Genomic DNA, 24,114 nt, shown 5'->3' with positions numbered 1-24,114 from the left:
CATGATATACCGACTCGTTTTACCACCCACATGTAATATGAATAATTTTTAAGGCCTCGGGTATTTTGTCTCGTCTGCGTTAATGTACGGTTAATGCTTTCTTTTAAAACGTAATCCACAAAAAAAAACTATTGGCACGGAGCCGACAGAAAGTGGTATGGCACCGATGGTTTGTCACCAAGGTTTGTCCGTGCCGTTCTGGGTCAATAGGTACCTATATGGAACCAGAATGATAGGGATAAAACTCAGGAATTTCTGTGCATAAAGAAACGAATACGGACAATTTTTAATAGGTTCCTTGCCATTTGTTTCCTTGTCGTGAAAGCGGCTCCTTTTAGAAGTAGCTCTTAAAAATCCCAGACAACCTTTTCCCGTGTGGGTGCTTAAACAGGGAAGTACTAAAGCCTTCCCCCGCAGAAAAGTTGCTCGCACTGGACACGATCGGCACGTTGTCACAGTTGTATATTTTGGATTTGTTGTTGCTGATGTGGTTATTGCTTTGCCATGCATTATCAGTGAAGTGATAATTGACCGGAAGTATGGAAAAATGTCGAGCAAAACGGTTGAGATTTATGAATTACTGAAATGGTTTCAGTTCGGCGGAAAATCATTCCGGCCCTTCCGGTTTCACTTAGACTGTCAAACGTACATGACAGTAGCTAAAAAGGCCGTCTACTTCGTGTAAGGCAAGGAGGGTGTCCGAAACAAGCACGAGGGCGAGAACCAAACGATCTGTCTCTACCCCCCCCCTCCTCTCCCACCCTCTCCTTGTCCATTTTTTGCTTCATATCTCCGGAGGCTTGGCTCGGTTCTTGCGCTCGCATCATATGGTAAGGAAAATACTGCCTCGCAGGCTACATTCGCTTTGTCGCTGAGAGAGGCCTATAGGGACTCAACAATTGGAGAAAAGAGCGAATGGACCGGCATAGACCGGCTCACATCTAGCTATTTCTATAGCAACTGCCATCGAAAGCAGTACGGGTGGTCTTTAGCTTTAAAATCAGTCCCTTAGATATTCGGAATACGGCTGTAACGGAGACCTTTAGTTTTCTTTTTCAGAGTTTTTTATTGAAATGACAACCTCGATCCTTCATGCTTTGCCGAAAACCACTTTTCACGTTTCCAAAGAATTTAGCATAGAAACTCGGCAAGAATGTTCAAGAGGACACTGAGATGCCGAACAGTCTTGTTTTTGCGCTCACTAAAGGGAATTTTTAAATTCTAAAGGCGCTTAAAAGCGCCTTTTGTTTTTAACGGAAAAAATAAATTAACGTCCTGTTCTTTGTTTGAGATACTGATGGCAAACGATGGTGGTTGAAAGTTTTAGTGTAGGTTTGAGGAATGCAAGGAGGAATGAGATTTTCACGTATAAAATATACCTATATTTTTTGCTTCAATTTGGTTTTTGAGTGCTCCTTTTGGTGTTTTGAACTGTTCAAATTTGTCATCAACATTTAAAGCAGTCAAAGCAGGGAGCGACACAATCAACCCTTATTGTTTCTTACCGACGGCTCCTCCTTAAATCTAAACCCTAGTTTAATTTCGGACTCTTTAACATCATGTTTGAGACTCGGCTTCCAGCATCGTCAAATATTTGGTTTTGTACGCGCATATGACGTGCACGAAGTGTATTTGAAGTGTATTTGAAAAGCCGGGAAATGCCAAACAGAATGCCATGATCAAGTGTGGCATGTTCACGTCCATTTTGTGGGAACAACATTTTTGTCTTTCGTGGAGGGTGGTCTCGTCAATACACTGAAAGTGAAAACTATTATATGAAGTGCAACTTCCTTTGGAATTAACCTCACCCGTGATACCATGTTTACAATGTACGTTTCGAGTACTGAGTATTGACAAGATGGAAACTCTCTGATCACGAAAGTCTATTGCAAACTAGTGTGTAATAATGCGCTTTTTTTTTCCTGGCGGGTGGGTTATTCCAAGCATTTACAACAGAGACCTTGCGCACTTGAAACTAATACCGCCAAAAGCAGATGTCATTTTGTCACTGTTTTGTGACAGCAAAAATTTTCCTCACGGACAACTGAAGTAGACTAAGAACTGGAGACATTGATTTTCCTCACTTTTTAGGGCGAGCAATTCGAAAATGTGTAGCATATTGGGGTATTGTTCTCTAGTAACGAACTTTAAAGCCCCCAAAACAACGTACGGTAACGTCATTGCTGATGTATTTCGAAGCTTATTAGCCCCGGGTTATTAGCCCGTGGGAGCGTGTACCAGTGTTTCGCCCGTTACATGCCGTACTGCAGTGCATTTCGATAAGATAACCGGAATTTTCTTGGTACCCCAGCAAGTACGAAAAATTTTCGCAGTTCATTAAATAACAACTCAAGATATACAGAATTTTGTCCAAAAATTAGCATAAAGAAGTGATCAGAAGTAATCTGAACATGTGTTTAAAATCAACGCCGTGCGCATCCACGTTGGTTACGAAACTGTACGAATGTATAGTCTAATTGTCTTAGTTCCTCGCGAAGCGAGGTTAATAAATTTGTCGGCCCGAGCCGGCCCGAGCCGGCCCGAGCGGAGCTAAGCCACGCGAATTCGAGCGAAAAATATATTTATTGCGTTCGACGAAGGAGAACGCAAGCCTAATTTCGTTTTTGCGTCCTGTGTCTTTTGAGTTGGTGTGCCTGTGTACGGCTATGCAGAACTTTTCGAGATTGCTGTAAGGACACCCAAATAGCCCCCCCGCTTGAGTTTTGCAGGGGCATGTGTCGGCCGGGAAACTGGTGCGAGCTTATGACGACTCTGACCTCGTTTTCGCGCTAGAGCCATCTTTTTAGTCTCGTTTTCGTCTAAGAGTTTTCGCGCTAGAGCCATCTTTTAATGTTGCTAGCGGGTCGAGTTTCACGTTTTGCGTGCTTGCTTGGGAGTTTGACCTTTTCTTGGCGTTTGGTGTGCTTGCTTGTCGAATTCTGGACTGTGCTTCCTTGTTGTGTGGAGTGTTATCAGATAAGTTGTGTTGTTTACGCTTGAAGTTAGAGTTACTGGCATTTGCAATCTTGCGAAATTATTGCGAAAGCTTATCGATGTTCAGTTCCTTCGTTTCAACTGCAATGTTCATCAATATTCACTGGACGTGACTGGATGGAAATATCTCTGCCGAATCTTTTCCCTTTCTTCCAGAAATCTTTTTTGTGAAAGATTGCATTGAAGAACGAACACGTTTTGTGGCCGCGGTAAAATAATTTTCCGTGGGAAATAAATTCATCGAACAGGGCATCGGACAGCGCTGCACGCCCGTTGTACATTTCGTCGTGTCAGAAATAGATTTCAACCGCAAACTAGCCTGTGGAACTACGAAAAGACCCGGGCGAAAAGACTATTGTCATCAAAATCGTTGCTATGTTCAGAAACCTTGTACAATACGAGTAAAGACGGACTTTTCACCAGCTGATAATTCGCTATCCAGCGGAGAACATTTTATCCACTGGATAGAGTTATCCGCTCTCTGGATAACCTTTACTTGGCCCTGAGATGTCTTTCAAAACTGTATGCAAATTAGCTCGCTTCAGTTTGACATTTTTACGGCTTTATAGTCGCGTAAGTTTCGCGGCATTTTGGTAAAATACCTTTTGAGTAGAAGACCAAAATAGTACGCTGGCCTGTAAGTTTCGTTTTTCTCAAAGATTGAAAGCGTCTTACCGAAAATGATGTGCATTATTTTAAAGTTCGACCGGCGGTGTCACGCAACAGACGGACCGAAAATACTTTCTATTATTTTTAAGTTCAACAAGGTAGCCGCTGAAATTTAAAATTCAGCTTCGTTTATTGCAAATATTTCACCTTGGTAGTTACACAATACGTACAGATATAAAAGGACGAAAGGGCTACCTAAAAAAAAGTCACGCAGCAGGCCGTACAATCGGACAACTTAAGGCTGTCGAACGCACTCTATAATCGTTGATTACTACTAGTATATATATATATATTTTTTTGAAGGTGTCCGCACTTGAATGACGTCAGACTGTCAGGCGTCGTCTGAAAAAAATTTGCATACATCGGAAAAAATATGCGTGCATGATCAAATTTCCACTGCAATGTTCATCAATATTCACTGGATACAGAACTATCTCTCCAGAATATTTTCCCTTTCTTTCAGAAATGTTTTTTTGTGAAAGATTGAATTGAAGAAATTACACGTTTTGTGGCCGCGGTAAAATAATTTTCCGTAGGAAATAAATTCATCGAACACGACAGCGCTGCACACCTGTTGTACATTACGTCGCGTCAGAAATAGATTTTCAACCGCAGAATGACGTCAGACTGTCTGGCGTCGTGTGGAGCAAAATTTGCATACATCGGAAAAAATATGCGTGCATGATCAAATTTCAACTGCAATGTTCATCAATATTCACTGGATACAGAACTATCTCTCCAGAATATTTTCCCTTTCTTTTACAAATCTTTTTTGTGAAAGATTGCATTGAAGAAATTACACGTTTGTGGCCGCGCTAAAATTATTTTCCGTGGGAAATAAATTCATCGAACACGACAGCGCTGCACGCCCGTTGTACAGTACGTCGCGTCAGAAATAGATTTTCAACCGCAAACTAGCCTGTGGAAACTACGAAAAGACCATGCTCATAAAAAAAATGCTATGCCCCTTTTAATCTCCTCATTTGATGCTACAGTACGAGTAAAGAGGGTTTTCCACCCAGCTCCAGCTTCGCGAGGTTTTGCGAGTCACGTATTTCTAGTCTACAAGTAAATGACCGTTACCAGAAAAGAACAAATATTTTGTTGCTAAACTGTACATTAACAAACAAAAATCTAACAAAATTTACACTTTTGGAGGAAGTTCGAGTAATCCTTCTACCAGCGAAACTGAGCCAATCGGAGAGATTTGACAACATATATCCTTATTTGCAAAGGCCTACTATGAATGTCAAAGAAAAAGGAGAAAGGAAAGAATAGAGAAACATGAAGATGGTCATGTCACCTTTCCGAAAATAGCATGTTGCGGTGTCTACAAGGTTGGTCTAGAGATTGCTTCAAGGAAAAAGTGTTTCCTTTCTCTTTTGTTTCGCAACGGGGCAGAACCGGACTGCACGTATCCGCTGTGTCGATCCGGCTCAGGAAATGTCCATCAGCGGTATTCGTGGCGTGAACCGATATAATCGCACGTGTTTACCTGCAAGCAGTTAGCTTTGAAAAGAACAAAGTTCTTGGTTATCGCTTTAGCAGCGTGAACTGGGGAAAACTTAGGCTCGCCACCAAATTTTGTTTTGAAAATTTTAGAGCCAAATCTGAGAAAAAGAAGAAATAAATCATCAACTTTGTGATTTATTTTAGCGACGTGTTATTGACGCCGGTATGTATATCAATAAAACTAAAGGCTATCACTAGTAAAAATAAACAAAACGTGACTGGGTAGCAAGTGGCCGGTGGTTTCTTACACCCAATTTGTCTCCAAACACCATCAAAGTTTGTCATGAGCGGACGTGACCAAAACACCTATTATTTGGGTTGATCGTACAATATAGACTGAACTTTTTCATATGTATTATTAATTTTTATCCGTAGTTGACTGTTCATTTTAAAAATATTTAGTTGGAATAAAAATGTCCTTAACTATCTCTCAGCTCGAGTAATGTTCTTAAATTTCAGTTAATGTCAGCCTCAACCTTCATACAGCTGTTTCGACAAAGGTTGTCCAAAAAAAGCGTAAACGTGTACGCGACAATGCCGAAAGGTAGTCTGGGAAATACCCAATAAATTTCAATTAAAGCTCAGAATCCATAATGTTTTGACCGTACAGCGAAGACTTGAGATGGCGGGCAATGGATTCTGAGCTTTTATTGAAATTTATTGGGTATTTCCCACAGCTCTTCGGCTTGTTGTTGTCTATAGTTAGACTACCTTTCGGCATTGTCGCGAACACTTTTACGCTTTTTTTGGACAACCTTGTATATAAAAAAGAGTGTATGTGATGTCCGAAATCGTGATGGCATTTAAATGATTGCTATTTGCGGTCTAACCGCATTTTACCTGAGTGCATATATGTGGACGATCTTGCGCCTTGTAAAGACTTCCGAGGCATTTACGCAAGTATTAATCTTTTATCGCATCACGCCTGTTTCGATCAGCTGAGCAAATAGGGTGTGACCAAATCTCCTCAAGAATCATCAGGTGCATCACGTGACAGAACGTCTGTCAAAAGCTTTCCTGTGTTTTGTAATGGCTACACTACTTTCATTAATTTTCATTGAGCTTGGGATTAACTACAGGTAAATTACATGCAGTGTTACAAGTATTTACAATAACATGCTACAGCGTTTTAGATTGATTATTGAAGTTAGAAACTGGCATTAATCAAACACCGTACCCCGGTATAATTTTGACAACAGAGAGAGCCCTTCAGTAGAACTTTCTCCACGGTGCTTAAATGTAGTTTACTATTTTTTAACCAAATGATTAAGGACTCTGCACACGGGATTGCAGGTTCCATTCTATGTACAAGAACATTTCATGTGAACTGACCAGCAGCAAATTGGTCCAGACTTGAGGAACCCTCCTTGCTGAGTGTGGGAGGAATATGATCTGAAAATATTTTTGTTCAACTATTAACTATATTAACTATATTGGTATTGATATAGTGGCAAACGACTCAGACGAAATGATATGATAAGAAAATGATATGCTTAAAATATGAATTCAAGTTAGATGAATTAAATGAAATAATGAATTAAAAAAACAACAACAGTTTAAGAATTACCTAGAAGTATTAGCAGGTCTTTTTGCCAGGGAGGGGAGGGAGTGTATGGGAGTAGGAAATTACTAGAGAAATCGTGAGGATATAGGAGGAAATCACATTTATGAGAGTTAGTCTTTTGCAATAGACCTTTATCACTACAATTTCTTGTGAGTAATTACTTCCAAATTTGCACCAAGAGGAATGATTAAGCCACCTGAAGGAATAGGCTTCCTCAAATAGAATAAAAAACATTAATGATATTATTAATGATAGAGATACAATGCACTAATTCACCGCTCAGCTTAGTACTCTTAATGCAATGGGACACATAAAATTGATGTGAATATTGAAATGGTATAGACTGCAAAGGAAACTTGATCTAAGTCTCCTGCACTCAGCTAGGTGAGAGACAAACACGAAAATATGAAATTACATTGAAATGGAAAGGAAACTTGAAATAACTGAATCTGAAACTAACTGATCGGAAGCTAAGATGAGCTGATGACTGAAAGTCAAGTTTAAGGCAGCGTTCTGGTAAACAGATTTCATAAAAATACTAGAATATTTAACAGTTAAATCAGAGATATTTAATGACTATTTTTCGATGCTAACAATTACCCGTTCATTACATGTAGTGATCTTTGGGAAAAATAAATAGGCAGTGAACTAACAGCCCTTTGTGCTCTCAAATGTTTGATTCAAGGTCACTAAACATGTGCGCTATAAATAATTAAAATACTCCCATAAACACTCTATAAATTAAGGCATTATACTAAGGTGGAACCAAAAAATACCCCATTTGCACTAGAAACTATTAGAAATCCTGGATACACATAAATAATTAAATTGCAGTACAATCAATACATAAATTTGTTTATATTATGTGAAATGACTATTTTTTGGCTCAGAAAGAAATCCTCTTAACCCTTCAAGCTCCAGTGGTGACCAACATCTAATATCTCCTTAAAATGTTGCTGCTTGATAAACATTTATGACAGGATAAAAAAAGAAATAATCACTAAAAATGAAGTGCATTGATTTTGAGACAAAATCTCCCAACCAGTAGCATAAGAAATATATGGAGGACAGTTAGGGGAATATACATGTTGATATAATGGGGCTGAAAGGGTTAGACTCATTTTGGATAATTATCAAATGTCGAAAAGATGGACTCAACAAGCCATCTGAGCAAAGTTTTGAATTTCTTACAGCTGCCCACTATTATCACTTCTGCCAGATGAGCGCTGTTTTCCATCACCATGAGAATCTTTTCTTTGGGAAGATTTTGCTGCGTTCTTTTTCACAGGCAGCACCAGTGAATTCAGTTTGTAGTAGTCCAGGAAGGTGCGTGCTACATTGCGCCCCAGTTTGAAGTACCCTTCTTCAGTGTAAGGCGACATTCCTTGTGAAACTGCTGTGTTGTAGCTAAAGAATGACACCTCTAATGTGTAGCAGTGCGTTTTGGGGTCAAGACAGCTCCCAAGGAAGCGACGGCCAGTACCAGCTTTCACAGCATCTTTGTTGAATGATGTGTTTGACATTGAGAAATCTTCAGCGTTGGCGCAGAGAAGCCTCGGATATACAGCTTGCCGCTCAAATCGTTCCTCCTCATCATAGATATTCCCATACATAAAGCCATTCATCATGGTGGAATGAGCATGGATATCGATGTAAAAATCAAGATGAACATTATCATCACTATCAAGGGCCATTAGATGGTTCTTACATGCCACTAAAGTTGGATGTGCCCAAGGCGAGGGTTCCTGCCAGTGGCGATTAAGGTCAAAACCCATCAAAGAGCAGCGGTAGTTACCAAGGACAACACCATCTGGGTTTAGCATGGGTACTACTTTAAAGACAAGATAATCTCGCAGGACTCTCGCTACTGGATGGCTGCTGACTAGAAAATCAATCACACCTTGGCAAACATATGAGGATGGAGTTTCACCTTAGAAAAAAAACCAGAACAGAAGTAGCTTAGTGAAATAATACTTGAAATAACTAATAATAATAAGAGATTAGGGTCAGTGCATTCAATGTCACCAGGCTCTCTCTCCTTTGCCAAGTTCAGTGATGATGTCATCTGTTCCTGCAAAATCTGCGGGGGGCTGATGCCAGATACACATCACAAGATCCATTCATTCAATCAATGTTGCCCCATACAACCCTCACTCAAATCTGCATAAGGAGTGCGTTCTTTCTACACGTACAGGTGTACAGTCATGTACATTGAGTGCAATAATTATGGATGGGGATTTTTCCTGGCTATCATGTATTTGAAATCCAACAGGCACATTTATTCTATTTGATAAAACACAACAAGACTTACCACCAGACATTATATACATGTACTTGCAGTGGCAAAATATCAGGAGAAATAGAAAAGTGATTTAAATCCCAAAAAAGAAAATAATTTTATAGAAGATCCTTGCATGAAATATGAAAGTCGCTGCTTGGACCATTTTCAGTTGACAGTGAAAATTCCAGTGCCCTTATGCAAATGTAAAGTGTGATTAATTTTGAACTGACAAATGATACAATGTACTAGAGTGCGAGTACTGTACAATCATGTTCTTCCTTCCAAAAGTAAGGTTGAAAATCCATACAAATTATGTACTTATTCTCAGAACTGATTCTTGCATGTGAATCAGCAGAAGTGGGCACATAGTACAAACTGGGCAAATTCTTCTATCATTCAACACTCAAAGGGCCGAAGGCTTGAACTGTTTGCACTTGAATATATGAAAACACTACAGAGCTGTGAACTGCTACAATTTCCAAATCAGAAAAAAATGACAGTAAAATATAATTGAAATAAAGAAACAAACTAGAAGTGGAGAAATCCTGTCATCTTTGCCTTGATTCCCATTGTTTTCTTAAGGTGATTTTAACACTAGATCAGTGTGAGGTGTTATTATCAATCAAATGATGGGCTTGTCCTCTTGGACTAATCCACCTCTAGTCGAAAATATCAAGGAATAAAACCACATGATATAGATCGGCAAAATAACCCGACAATAGTCAACAAAAACAGATGCCTAAGCTGTGTGGCAAATCTTAGGTCTTTTTGCAAAGGGAGTCCAGGAGGATTGAATGGATTGTTCGCGATTCGATGGCATTGGCAAACAACTTGAAAAACAATGGGCCAACTTTTTCAAGGTTGTAATGGTTAATGCACTGTGCATGTGCATGACATGGCCTAATAGCAGCTCCTTTAAATAACTATCTCTTAAAAGTCCTGATAACTTTCAATTAATGTTATTTTAAATTATTTTAAACTTGCTAGGTATGTTCAATATTTAAAGAAAGAAACATGCATACAAATGATAAAAAAAACATGGCTATTTGCAGAATACCCGTCTCACCAAATATCTAACTTAAAAAACTGCTCCCGCAGTCGTCGCGCTACACATGAATATACTTCATTCTTTAATCCATGAACCGAAACAAGCACACTACACATGAATATAACTCGTTCTTTAACCTATGAACTGAAACAAACAAATCCATGAGCTGAAACAAGCGCGCTACACATGAATATAGCTCGTTCTTTTTACTCACTTTGGTTACCCAGACACTAAGATTTAAGTATCTATCGACTCTGGGACTGCAGGACTGCGGGTGCACTCGTTTTACGCCAAAATGTTTGGTTTAACCAGTTGAAATGCAATTTACAACACATCACTCAAGTGGAAATTTTCTGGACCTGAATAGATGACCTTCAGAGGTACTGCACTTTTCCCATCCCAACCAGTTTGAAAAAAAAAATTACTGTTCCATTTGCACAAAATTGCCATTTCCTTTCGTTGCTTTATATTATTGTGCCAGTAAATGCTCCATCAACTTCAACTAAAATTATCTATTCATCAAATTTTGAGACTGCAGTGTTTGGAACTAAAATCAAGGTTCTTCACCCAGATGAAAAAAACATACAACAAAAAACAAAACAGAACAAAAAAAAAAGAAAAAAAAAAAACAGTTCTATTTGACACGGCAAGTTTCAACAACTTCCAACAAGGAATTTCGGCTATGTACTACCCGAGCTGCACATTTTTAAGCTCAAGGCCTTGGGGAAAACCTAAGCTCTTTTAGACCCTGATGAGTGGCCAGGAACAAGCAGTCACCTGTCCATAAAAATTAATGGGTTGTCTGTATAAGGTGGGTGTCCCTAAAGCAGGGTTTACACATATATGTCCATGTACATCATATCCATTCCTTTGAACCACTGGATCCTGGGGTATCCAATCGATGGAATCGATAATCGATGACAATCGATACCAACTGATACCAATTAACTAATTTTATCAATTGATATTGATTGATCGATTGAATTTCCGATCATCCGTTTCCATCGATTGGATACCCCGGGCTGGATGTAAGCGTTATAAATAAAAATATTAATAATAAATAAAAAAAGAAACAAACAAAATCACATGAATAGTGCATGAATATGGCATACCTGGGTGAATTCTGGCTGTCAGGAAAACAACTCTCTTTTTTGTATCATCCTTCATATTTTCCGGTGAGGTGATGGTTATCAATTCAACCCTCCTCTGCTGTACAGTCAAAGACAACAGCTCTCGTTTATAACACTCCAAGTTTCTTCCATCGATTTCATCCAGAAAATTCTGCAGTCGAGAGTAGGTATAGGGAAAGCAATAAGCGAACTGATAAACATCTGTGTCGTTATCAAAGGCAAAGGCAAAGGAAAGAACATAGTTTTTTCTGTGATCGGGACAGCGATAATAAAAACAGTTCTTGGCTGGAATTCGCTGCCATTTTGGGCGACTGGTAGATTTCACAAGCGGGGTCATTCCTTCGCGGTACAAGCTCTTAGTTTTACTGAAGTTCACGACGTTGAAAATCACACGCTGGTAAGGTGTAGTGTTCTCGACAGTGAAGTTAAACCAAACTCGGAAGCGAGGATTACAAGTATCCGGACGAATAAACAAATCGTATTCAAATTCTGTGATGTAGTCAACGCGGCCAAGATTTCCACTTTCGAAGCACGCATCGAACATTAAATGTCCCTTTTTCGGCGTCCCTGAATACCCCGGCGGTAAAGCGTAGTATTTAGACAAGTTTCCTACAGGTTCGTCCACCTTAACGACATTTTCACCGTCAAAATCTTCGTTCACACCGCTTTCTTGACTTTCACTGCGAGACGCCATCTTGGAAACTCACTGTTACTATGACAACAGTTGTTTCTATCCGGTCCATGCGAGCCAGGGACCCGGCCGTGTAACTTACCCTGTCCCGGGGCCCGTTTCTCGAAAGTGCCCGATCAGTAACTACACTCACCCGGATAATCATAATTTACGTACTTAACTCTATTGAAACATTGGCCAAGTACCATGTCTGTAATCACTGTGTAATCGGCGAAAAAACTTTTCAAAATGTACTTATCGGGCCCGATAAGTTACCGGGACTTTCGAGAAACGGGCCCCTGTGCCCAGTTGTTCAAAGCCCGATTAACCTAATCCTGGATTAACGCAAAATTTGACTCGAGTTTAACTGCTAATCGATAGATTTTTGGCCCTTGATGTTTACTTAGACCTTTCTTTACCTTTAGCTCTAAATTAGCCTTTAAAACCATTTTTAACAAGCGTGCTGAAAGCCTCGATTAAAATCTAATCGTGGATTAGCGTTAATCGCCTTTCGAATAACCCGGCCATGGTTCTTGGCCAATGTTTTCATAGAATTGTAACATTTTAAAATTTAGTATTCAAAGCTAACAAAAATTGACTTCTGTTAAGGAACATTTATCTCCAAAGGCACTTACCGGGCCCGGGGCCCGTTTCTCGAAAGGCCCCACGGTAACTTATCGGGCCCGATAAGTGTCTTTGGTGATAAATGTTTCTTAAAAGAAGTCAATTTTTGTTAGCTTTGAAAACTAAATTTTAAGATCCTATAATTCAGTCTATGAAAACTTTGGCCAAGTACCATGTCTGTAATCACTGTGTTATCGGGCCGGGATGATATGAAGAAGGAAGAGGAAACAGGGTCCTCTCTTCGTCTCTCTCCTTCGCTTTCCTCCTTCGTATGCTAATTTTTATTTTAGACAACGGGACTCTAGAGCCAGCGTAGAATCTAAAGTTGCGCAACCTGCGATCAAGTCATATTTTCGTTTTCACTTTTAGCGAGCGGCCAAATAAGAGGAAATAACAGTGCTGCGGAAATCGGGCCTGGGGCCCGTTTCTCGAAAGTTCCGGTAACTTACCGGGCCCGATAACTGTCTTTGGTGGTAGATGTTTCTTAACAAAAGTAAATTTTTGTCAGCTTTGAAAACTAAATTTAAAAATCTTATAATTCTATGAAAACATTGGCCAAGTACCATGTCTGTAATCACTGTGTAATCGGCGAAAAAACATTTAAAAATATACTTATCGGGCCCGGTAAGTTACCGTGGCTTTCGAGAAACGGTCCCCTAATCGCAGGCCCAACATTCCATGAAGTCGTCAAATTTTATAGACATTTGTGTTGAGCCGGGCTATTGTTTGCGACCCCAAAACTTTAGATGTACTCTGTCTTTCAACGGAGGATGGTTCTAAAAGATTTACAGTTTTAAAGCTCGATGCCAGACAATCGCCGGGCGTAGAAACTCCGGCAATTCATTCGAAACACTTGGGTAACTCTTAGCGAAAAGCTTGCCAGGAATTATACCAGGAATTCAAAGTTAAGCCTCCATGAAATGAAGTTGCTCGGTTTTTCGAAGCATTAATTTTCGTTACCTAATGAAGTGAAAGGGCAATTTTCAAGATACTGCTATATTTTTAACGCAAATTTAAATGCCTGTCCTTACGGAGCAAGAGCTCAAGACTATAAAACAGGCTAGATCTTCGTTTAGCATATTTTGAATGACCGTGCAATCATATGGTGCTTCTTTCGTTTAGCCCTTGGGAGTAATGGGTTGCAGGCCGGGGAGAGATTCTGCCGGAACCGACTTTGAACGTTTAACTTATGACGTTAACGCAAACCGCCAAACTTGGTGAAGTTTTCAGAATTATTTAGAAACAATTTGATGCGGTACAGTAAGTCCGAGTTTATTGAATTTGATTTTACCATCGCACAGTGTCGCAACCCTTGAATGAAAATAATTTATATGTATCAACACATTCTTCTCCGTCAATTGTAAACTTCAGAAATACAAGCACTGATCAGTATCCAATAAGGTAAGACAAGGTTGATTCTTAGAACACTGTCTTTCTTTTACGAAGTTAGTACCTGCGAGCCTGACAACCGGTCTTGTAACCTTGAATATTGCGATGGCGAGTAAAACCAAATTATACGTTTTAGCTCTGTTTGAATTAGAACGAATCTGCATAACACGTACACAGCCAGGAAATTCCCGTTGAAAAACAACAAATTGCACAGAACTGCATTTTATTTGTGTAGCATTATAAGACAAACCTTCTATTCTACTTGTCACTTACTTTAGGGATAACTTACGGAAAAGAGGAAATGGCAGATGAGTGAGCCTACGCGTAACACGTTCCTATTTTACCGTACCCTGTCCTTGAATTCAGTAACTTCTGTTATAAACTTTCAATACTACATGATACCCTATAGGCTAAAAATAATTCTAAGAAAGCCGGTCACGGGGTCCTAATTTGTGCTTCGGCTTCAATCGCTCCACAGAGCTATTCTCTCTAATCTATTTTCTACTTAAAAATACGAGAAAAAAAGTATATATCCTTGCTGATGATAAAAACGTCAGTTTAAAAACTCTATATGTACTCATTGCTGAGTTGTACTTATTACACAGACAACTTTCCTACATCCTGCATCTACATAGACCCTATTTTCAAAATGGCGGAATATACCAAGATCTAAAAAAAGGCCCAAAATTATTCACAATCTCGTCACGAGCTAAAATACTTTATTACAAAAAACGTAGAAAACGCTCCAAGTAGCTGAAACGCACTGCAACGCTTGCCACTTAAAGTTTTCCTTAACACTATATCAACTCGTTCCATGTTTTTCATTTGTTTGGCAAAGCACTGCACCAACAAGAGCGTTCTTTCAATTTGACTCCCAAAGAGAATGGCTCAACTTATTCTATTTTTACAACAATTTCGAGCCTGAGCTACAACCCCTAAACTAATGATAACAATGACAATTAAGTTTTCTAAGACAGATGGATACTCTGGCCATTATTTCTAAAATTAGATTTAGTTAAATGTACTTATTCCTACGACTCTTTTCATCACGATTTCTGTTTCATCACGACTTACTTCTTAAGGCGTTCGATAATTTCTTTCACAGAATATCAACAAGACATGAATATAATAAAATACTGACTAGGCTACCCCCAAACACAACGTATCAATAATGTAAAAATTAATTAATTATCGAAAATTTCATCTTCGCTTTTCTGGTTTCATTGTTTGAAATAATTCGGATGAAGAAATAAATATATCAAAATTCGAACTTGGTTACGAGATTAAGGGGAATAAAACAAAAAAAGTTACATTGAGGTTGAGAGATGAATAACTAACTTCTTTTTTTGTTGTTTCCCAACGCCTCGTAGCCAAACTAAAATTGTAATATGCCGAAATTGGTCTATTGAGCACCTATGTTAAACTGCTGGCCTACTGCTATATGTCTTTTTTCGTTGATAGCAATGATATTTTAACATTGGTTCCTACTTTTTCTGGTAGCTTACGCCTTTTATTTTTGTTTTTTCTTACTGCTTTTTGCTTACTCCCCTGCCGTTTTTAAAAGCCGCTTGAATTGTAAAAACCAAACAAAAAAAAAACAAAAAAAAAAAAATGTAATAAACTACTCAGCTCGTTTAGTTTTTAGCTATTCTAAGTAGGCCTTGTTCGCTGTAAAATATTTATGTCTCTGAGAGTAGTGTGGCAAAATAAATCGGTTGCAGGTTGGTTGGTTATTGTTGGTTGTTGCAGGTCTTAAGGCTATTCTTTGGACATTACTTGTTGTTTGTTTCACGTTATAATTCAATTCACCTTAAAGCCTCGGAAAATGCAATGAGCAAAATTTTCATCACGATGCGCGATGGGGAAATCTCTAGTAAAGCAGAAGATTAGGCCCAATAGAAAATAAACGTAAACGTCCCAAGGTGGAAATCGAGTTACGATCAATCCAAATCACTATCGAGGTAAAGGTGCGGTGTGTTTCACTGTCTCGTACCAAAAGAATATCGCCCACAGTTAAAACTTCCACCACATAAATATGACATTTAACTGTATATGGCTACGTATTGACATAGTTAAACTCTTCACTAAGCTTAGCCACCGACCTACCTACAGCTGAATTTGCATGGGTACAAACCGAAGAGTACCCGGGGGGCACTTGCACCTTCGCATGCTAGACCTGTGAAAGCTGCTAACTACATAAACTACTGACATACTAGGATATTGACTGATTCTTAGTTTTATCAGGTTACTAGGATCTTACTGAAAACTCTAAGTACCATTAATTCACTGAGAACTAAAAAAAATGCCACCTAAAAACACTGTTCTTCTTTAAAAGACGGCGATGTGAAAATTCGCTTTAACCAACTACGTCGTTCTTGGTCGCATAAATCAAACTGACCGAAATAAAAGCTAGAACCTGCAATACAGGGCATTGTATTTACTTGACACGAGGATTGCTGAATCGTGTTCTGTCTAAATGTTTGTAGTTACGCTTCGGTATGGAAGTTTCATGCTAAAAGTGATATCTAAAAATCGAAATTACGGAAAAATGACTGATAAAACCTAGTGAAGAACAGCATGAGGATCGGGTCTTTCTTACTCTTAGCCGTAATTTCATCGATAAGAAGTTGTCCGAAATGGGAGGCCTTTTCGAGATCGCCCCGTCTCTTGTAGCACACTCCAAGCACGCGAAAGGCAAGTAACTTGAGAAATTCTTCATCCCCATTGTTACTAAGGCGATCTAAGGCGACCGTAAGTGACGACATCCCTTCTTCAAGGTTTCCGCTGAGCACCTGGTGAATACCGGCGTGGCACAGCAGTTTGGCTGAACAATCAGCAGTAAGGTTGTAGCCTGCAAGAATGGTACGGTCCCATGTTTGCCCTTCCAGTGAGAATGAACCCCAGTTGCCAAAGCATTTAGCAGCCAACAATCTTCTTTCATCAACCAGATGTTGTCTTCCCTTTGCTTCGTCCATTGCTGTGTTATATAGCTTGTCACAGAGGAACTTGCCATCAACCATTACAGTATAGAGGAAGAGTCCCCCCATGGACAATACTTCCACAGCTTTTGGGTAGAGCTCTCTATCTTTTGTTCCATTGCCGAGGGATAGTAAAATGTTCTCACGCTGAGCAATAAAGGCAAGGACCGCATCAACGGCACGACCGCTGTAAAATTTGGTGGTGATCCCTGCAAAACTAGCAATGTAATAGTCGTAGAAGTGGCGTTGCGCAGCATAATAGACAGCTCCAATTTCATGGCCGGCTTTCACTTTTTCTTCAATGAAAGACCGGATAAGTGAATGAATTTCGAAACGACCGCCACCGTCAGTGTAATCCGCAATAGTTATTAAAGACCTCTGCACCAGACGTCGAATCATATCCTGGGTTTCTTGAACTGTTTTAAATCTTAAAACGGCCGTAGCTTCTTCTATTTGAAAGTAGCTAGGAAAAGCAGCGAGGGACACAAATGCATCTCTCTCGCTTTCCACTAGACCTTCAAAGCTGATCTCCATCACTCTTTTTAACCTGTTCGGGTTGAACCTCTCACCACTCACTAAATTGTCAATAACGGAAACATCTAAGGGTCGATCTCTCACTAAAGAACACATCACTACGATGGCCAAAGGAAGATTTCTGCATTCCGCTACTATTTTCTTGCAGTCGTCTTCTGAGACATCTGGTAATAGGAGCTTTACTAGGCTGGCGGAGGAAACATAATCCAGAGTATCGAAATCCACTACATGGATGGGAAAGTTACGACCAAGGATATGTGGAGATGGGCGAGTAGTGAAGAGAAGCTTGACAAGGCTACACTGGGCCAGTATCTCATCGATGAATGTAAGTAATTCTTCTTGTTGTGCAGATTCAAGTAACTCGTCAGCGCCGTCTAAGATCAACACAAATGGATTTTGGAGTTGTGTTAAGCGCTGAATAAGCGAGTGGGTTGGAGAAGTGACCAACGCCAGTTTAGCCGTGTCTATGAACACACTGAGTAGCTTTGACACAAACTCTTCTTTACTTTCTACTTCACGACAGCCTACAAAATATACTGGAATCTTCATGTTTCGTAGTTGATGTGCTACTCTGATGGCCACCGACGTCTTTCCTATTCCTGCTGGACCACGCACAGCGACAACTTTCGCATTTTCAGTAGTCAAGTGATTAAGGATTTCTTCACACACTTTTTGTCGACCAACAAAGTGTGGTGGCATGTCAGGTATGCGCGAATCGGGAAGACAACCTAAAATAGAAAATAACAAGACCAATATTTTAAGATTTTTTTTGTAATATATTGTTTGACATGTTAACCATTGATATTTAATTATAAGAAATAATCACTTATATATTCTTTCGCGGAGATGCAAAATGCGGTTTATGTCGCCGACAGTTTTTCCCACCTCTTACACAACCTATTTGTCAAAATCGCCCTGAAAGTATTCTTACGAGCGCAAAATACATGACACCAGTTAAGGATATCTTAAATAAATTAGGCTGGTGTACTCCGAAAGAAAGAAGAGATAAACGGAAAGCTCGAATAAAGATTCAAAATAATCAATGGAACGACTCCCTTGAAAAAGGAAATTTTCACCAAAACCATTGCGACCACCCATCATTATAGGAAGATATTACATTACCAAGAGCGAGACCTGACTACAATTGAAACATCGTGGCTTGTAGTGCCGCAAAACTTTTGAATTCGCTAACAGATTATTTAAACGTGAGCGATCTTTTGAAACTTTTAAAAACAAATTGGAACCTCTCGCTCTCTGCATCGATTATTAGAAATACTTGGTTTTGTAATTAGAATTTCTAAATTTTAAAACAGTTTTATTTTCAAAAATTTTATACTGTTATTTGCACGGCTTTTGTCAAAACCAAAGTTACTTTGTGATTTTGTCAAAACTATCGTGGTCAAATATAGTTGGGGCTTCCAACGGTAATCGATACAAAGTTTTGAAGAAAAGGTATGGCGAATATCATGGTAGTTCATGGTTTTCATCACTAAAGAGGAATTAAGATGTTTTACACATTGTTTCATCTTGCTGTTGATATGCGTTATGAAATGGCTACTCGTTATAACGGTGTCCTATTCAACCGCTGTAGTGTAGAGTTCATTACGTGGAATGTGTTATCATGAATATACAAATATCTTAAGTAAGTATTTGACTATATCGTTAGATCAGATAGACTGACTTACCCTCACTGATACCTTCCTCAAGTGAGTCATTGCTACGAGTAAAGAGGTCTTCAATCTTTTTGTTTAATGCTATTTCGAGACGTAAAAGAGATTTAACAATCAGATTGTCATATAAACTAGCAGAGAGGCAGCAGGGAGGGATCCAGAGAGAGGAAGAGGGAGGGAGAGAATGAATGAATGAACTTTTATTTGCCCAAGGAATTTACATCAGCAAAAGAAAACTACTGCTTTACAGAAAAGCCGTGTGAAAGGTAATACAAAATATTCAATGGTTAAAATAGACTGATAGACTATTATACAGAACTTAAATGACAACGAGGTGGTTATTTATTTGTTGTTTTTTTTTTAAAGCAGAGAGGGTGGAAGATATTTTTGCCCCAATAAAAGAAAAACTGCTGCTTTTAGCAAATTTAGTGTAAACAACAAAGCTCCGGGTTATCTCATTCATCTTTTTGAAAAAAGCAACAGTGGTTATGTGCTACGAGAGAGCGAGAGAGGAGAAGGGAGGAGAAGTCTACTTTCACTCTCTCGTAGCGCATAACCACTGTTGCTTTTTTCAAAAAGATTGATGAGATAACCTGGAACTTTGTACATAACGATTGCTAAATGTGTTTTTCCTGATAGTTTATCGGTCGTCCCATCTTAACTCCTTCCTAATATCAGCAGACCTTACATCGTTACCCTTACGGGTTATAATTCTGGCTGCTCGATTTTCGAGCTTTTGAAGTCTCGCCGTTAGATTTTTATTTAAATTATCCCATATTACGTCACAGTAATCAAAGAGGGGTTTAATAAGCGCGTTGTATATCGTAAGAAGTGTGTCTTAAGGAACATACTGACTAGCCTGTTTTAAGGCAGCTAGTCCTGAAGAGACACGTTTGCAAAGGCTGTAGATATGCTCCTCCCATACTAGACGTTGATCAAATACAACCCCAAGGGACTTGGTGAACGGAACTCTGGTTATATGTTGCTCACCAATTTTCAAGGGATCTATCGCGAAGACTACAAAATTAGATAGGTTATAATTAGAGGCAAACTACATGTACTCCGAGAAATAGGAAGAGGGAGAGTTCAGAGCGGAAAAACGTTCTGCGCATTTTTTATGCGCATATCCGTTCGCGGGCGCAAGTGATCCGAGAATGAACTGAAAACTCTGCCGTTCAATTCTGCTGTCCTTCCTGTCGTTTCTGAGCAGTGGCTTTTGTGGTAAAAAAAATATATATTTTACCATCTATGTTTTGTCTAATTTATTCGAAAAGTTATAAAATCGGACCGGGCATTTTACCAACACCGTGTAAGGGAAGAACGAAAGCTAGACTTGTGTGTGGTGCAGGTTCCAGTACATGACTATATAAAACACAGCAAATGGACACGTCTGCTAACTCATGATGCTACCCGAGCTTCATCTCTATGTAATTCTCTATGTTCCTCATTACTAGACAATTCATATTTGGCCCCAGCACAACTGAAATTGAAATAAAATTCTATTTAAAATATAGAGGCTGGTCAACCTCTGCTTACTGGATGCATTTTTTCCCGGCGTTTCTAAAACAAAATGGTGCGACGAGTGAAAAAGTAATTAACGTTAAATTTTTTTCCTACCCTCGGTCGAGCTCTCGACCTTAAATATTCAGGGATTTGCTTATATAGTCGCTTTTCATAAAAAGGCCCATGACAATAACAGACCTGTATAGGCGATTTGTCTATACACCTCGGGAACAATGAGGGCTTTAAAATCTTTTTTAAAGTCTAAGAAGCCATAAGAAAATCGAACCACAGCAAGGTTATATCTGCAGCTATCGTTTTGTGTTGGAAATTATCGCTACTTACCGGGATATCTGCGGGAGCGTAGTAAATTGTTGAAAACAAAAAAATTAAATTGGGGGGGGGGGGGGGTGGGAGAAAAATAGGAAGAGGGAGAGGGAAAGACTTACCTTCTATCTTTTCCTCAACTCCCTTTATAGCGTCTTCTAAACTCTTGATCCCTGGCAAAGAGAAATGATTTGATGTTAGTATTGCATAGCTTTCCAACTTTTTCCTTAATATTACGTACGGCAGTTATTATAGCCTAAATCGTCAGCAGAAATTAATGTTTTCTTCTTTTAAGAGTACAAAATGTAACACCGAGGCATAACATTCGGTATTAACGATTCATTCATTCAGTCTTCCTATTTGGAATGGAATAGGTTTGTAGAGAAACAAAGCTTGACAACATATCAATTTGTGTTGACGTAGATTTGGCCCGATGGTGCATGCAAAATTGTCGGGCTCAGTTTGCACATGAGGTCGGTTTTGAACGGTCGTGTGTCGTGGTGAAATTGTACTAGGATCGTTGATTGATCGTTAATTGATACGATAACCTAGAGCTTTGTTGTTTACAACTTTGTACGTGTACAGGCCCGGCCAGGGGTTTTGGGTATACGGTATCTTGGGCCTTTTTATTTCAGGTATATGGTATTTTTTGGTCAAAATTCGGGTATAAAGTATTTAGTTTTTCCTGAATTTTAGGTATTCGGTATATGATACAGAAATTCATATTTCATTTTTCAGGGCAATAATGGGGTTGACAGGCCTGCACGATTCTCATGTGCGTGTTTAGCCTAAATAAAAAGTTTTGCCCTCACGGGTATGTCTTTCAGAGAACACCCTTTTCTCTATGAAATGAGCGGTGCTCCCTGTAAATTTTCTTCTAGCGCTGGATTTTCTTATTAAATGCCATTTATGATTTGGAGGATTTGCGCGATAGACACTGAACAAAGCCATGTGTTTAACTGTCGCATGTTTTATATTTTGACCACTTGTTGTTTCTGTTTAGTGACTGTCGTTCTTATGCCGTTTGTGGCATTTAGTTTAGGTTTGGTATGGCTCATTTCAGTGCATCTGGTGACAGTATAGCCTCTCTTTTTATCGTTGTAAGGATAAGATTTGAACCGTGTAATAACTATACATTATCTTGCAGTTTTTGTCAGATTGCCGGGCGCGGCTATTTGCTTTTGTTGCAAGATGTTGTGCTTCCCATAACGGTTATTTGTCTCTTGATCCTTTCTTTAGCATTGTAGCGCTTTGGAAGCTATGCAATGTGTTAAATTGAGGGCTAGCCGCCGCTTAACTTACGGCTGCGTGTTTTGTTATCACTTCGCTAAGCTCTGTAACTTTGAGGTTTGTGTTGCGGGAGCTTAGTATTTTCCTCCTGTGTTTTGATTACGTGCTCTGGCCAGGGGCTGCTTTGAGTCCTTCGGCCGTTAGTAAATTCTGTAGCATTTAAGGCAGTGGTCAGCCAACAGGAGTATGTTGCGAGAAGGATTCACACTCTATTTTGTTGTTGACTCAAGCTCTGGAAGACTTCGATTAATTACCAGTGTTCAAGCACTAATCAAATACTTGCAAAATCTCTGGCTCTTTCTGTCAGCCTTCAATCTGACTGGGACAAAAACAAGATTAAGTTACGATGAGACAGTTACCCGTGTCCAGCAGTGCTATGCTTTTCACGAAGAAGCCTCATTAAAAGTTCAAGGCATCAAAGGCTCAACTTCCCAGACCGAAGGACCAGACGGGACATTATCTGCCACCACCCTGAACTCCGTGAAGATGATCCTGAAAGGCCTTTCAAGACTAAAGACAAAGGTGATGGAGCTCAACCCGAACTTCATTCAACACGTAAACGTTGAAAGTCTCTTAACTCTCTTTGTTTGAAACTTCTTTTCCAGTATGAGAGGAGGTAATACAGATAACCCCATGATGCTCGACTTCTGCTCGCGCTTTCCCAGATGTAACAACGAATTATTGAAACCTGTCACAGGTACAAGCTACAGGTACTTTACAAATCCAGTGGCCTCCTACTACCTTTAGCCTACTTTAGGCGATGTTGACGTAAACTTCTGCGACCTTGCGAAATTACCAAAGCCTTCGTCTGGTTGCTTAACTAAGAAGCAATGGAACGAGCTCCGACAGTGGACACAGCAGTACGGCGGAGTGTTAGGCAGAATACCACAAGGAACTTTTGAACGAAAGACAAGCCAGGCACCTTGCCATTGAACCTCTACGAGTCTGCACCCCCAGAACAACATTCAGTTGACTTTGACGTGCTTCTAAATGAAGACATCCCCGCTCAACAAGATACCAGCACAACACATAACGTTTTCATTACTCAGTCTACGTATGTTGTAGTTTACCGAATGTACAATCTGCATGCGTTCTGCTCCAAACAGCCCACTGTATATTACAAAACTATTAGAGGATGTCGTTGACGACTGTGACAGTGCTGGGTATGTCAGAACTCTTTGTCACACCCAGGATGTTGTCGATCCGCTATTATTTACTACTTCTGGAGAAGAACATGTCATCCCAAAAGAGGTGATAAAAGGGGTGGAAAGCAACATTACAGTTGTTGACAATGAAACTATTGAAATAGATGAGGGGGAGTATTATCTGCTCCTGGCCTCGTTGAACGGGTCCACTGACACCACCTCTTGCAATGAAGCTGATGAAGAACCTTTTGCTGAGAACTACTTTGAGGAACAAGGTGAGGAAGATTCGATGACCACGGACGTTGGTCGGCCGCAAAGGAAGCGAAAGAGGGCAGTGAACAACGAGTTTCTCTTCTACTAAGATGTCTTATTCATTTTTAGGTATTTAGTATTCTGTTTTAAAATAATTTTAGGTATTAAGTATGACACACATTTTACGATTTTAAGGTATATTGGTATCTTGTGGGGAAAATATAGGGTATATTGGTATCCCACTACCCCCCCCCCCCCGCACCCTCCTCCATTTATGCTTGGGACAATTGAGAGGGGACATGTGCTGCGCCGCAAATGATCCCGGATCCGCAATTTATCTCCGACCGGAAATGATTTCAAACTTGCAAGTCAGCTTTTTGCATGTCAGCTTTGCGGTCTGAAAATTATCCTAATCGTTCTTTAATCACCACATTTTTAGCCTGCGTGAAAACTCAAATTTTATTGAATATTATCGAACAAAACAAACAAAAAAAAAATGGCTTAATCAAAAAAATCGATAAATCCTGCTGCGTAACG

The 24,114-nt window shown here is 39.6% G+C and overlaps 3 protein-coding genes across 3 annotated transcripts; 1 reads left to right on the top strand and 2 right to left on the bottom strand.

Annotated features, from left to right (window-relative positions):
* Positions 1–6,247: 6,247 nt before the first annotated feature.
* On the bottom strand, positions 6,248–11,894 carry LOC146455842 (cytosolic carboxypeptidase 6-like). Its single transcript, XM_085093797.1, has 2 exons — positions 11,181–11,894; positions 6,248–8,669 (listed from the first exon to the last, which is right to left on the bottom strand). The coding sequence occupies exons 1-2, from the start codon at positions 11,890–11,892 to the stop codon at positions 7,927–7,929; spliced, it is 1,455 nt and encodes a 484-aa protein (XP_084949923.1). The 5' UTR covers positions 11,893–11,894; the 3' UTR covers positions 6,248–7,926.
* A 2,203-nt stretch (positions 11,895–14,097) lies between these two features.
* LOC146455841 (uncharacterized) lies at positions 14,098–19,193 on the bottom strand. The gene is made up of 2 exons (XM_085093787.1): positions 19,079–19,193; positions 14,098–18,121 (listed from the first exon to the last, which is right to left on the bottom strand). Exon 2 carries the CDS (start codon positions 18,090–18,092, stop codon positions 16,407–16,409), a length of 1,686 nt encoding a protein of 561 aa, XP_084949913.1. The 5' UTR covers positions 18,093–18,121; positions 19,079–19,193; the 3' UTR covers positions 14,098–16,406.
* A 3,043-nt stretch (positions 19,194–22,236) lies between these two features.
* On the top strand, positions 22,237–23,775 carry LOC146455840 (uncharacterized). Its single transcript, XM_085093818.1, has one exon. It carries the CDS (start codon positions 23,267–23,269, stop codon positions 23,684–23,686), a length of 420 nt encoding a protein of 139 aa, XP_084949944.1. The 5' UTR covers positions 22,237–23,266; the 3' UTR covers positions 23,687–23,775.
* The last annotated feature ends 339 nt before the right edge of the window (positions 23,776–24,114 follow it).

Source organism: Pavona decussata, unplaced genomic scaffold (assembly GCF_977016875.1).
Source record: "Pavona decussata unplaced genomic scaffold, jaPavDecu1.1 SCAFFOLD_269, whole genome shotgun sequence".
NCBI classification, from domain to species: domain Eukaryota; kingdom Metazoa; phylum Cnidaria; class Anthozoa; order Scleractinia; family Agariciidae; genus Pavona; species Pavona decussata.
This window is presented reverse-complemented; position numbering and strand designations above follow the sequence as displayed.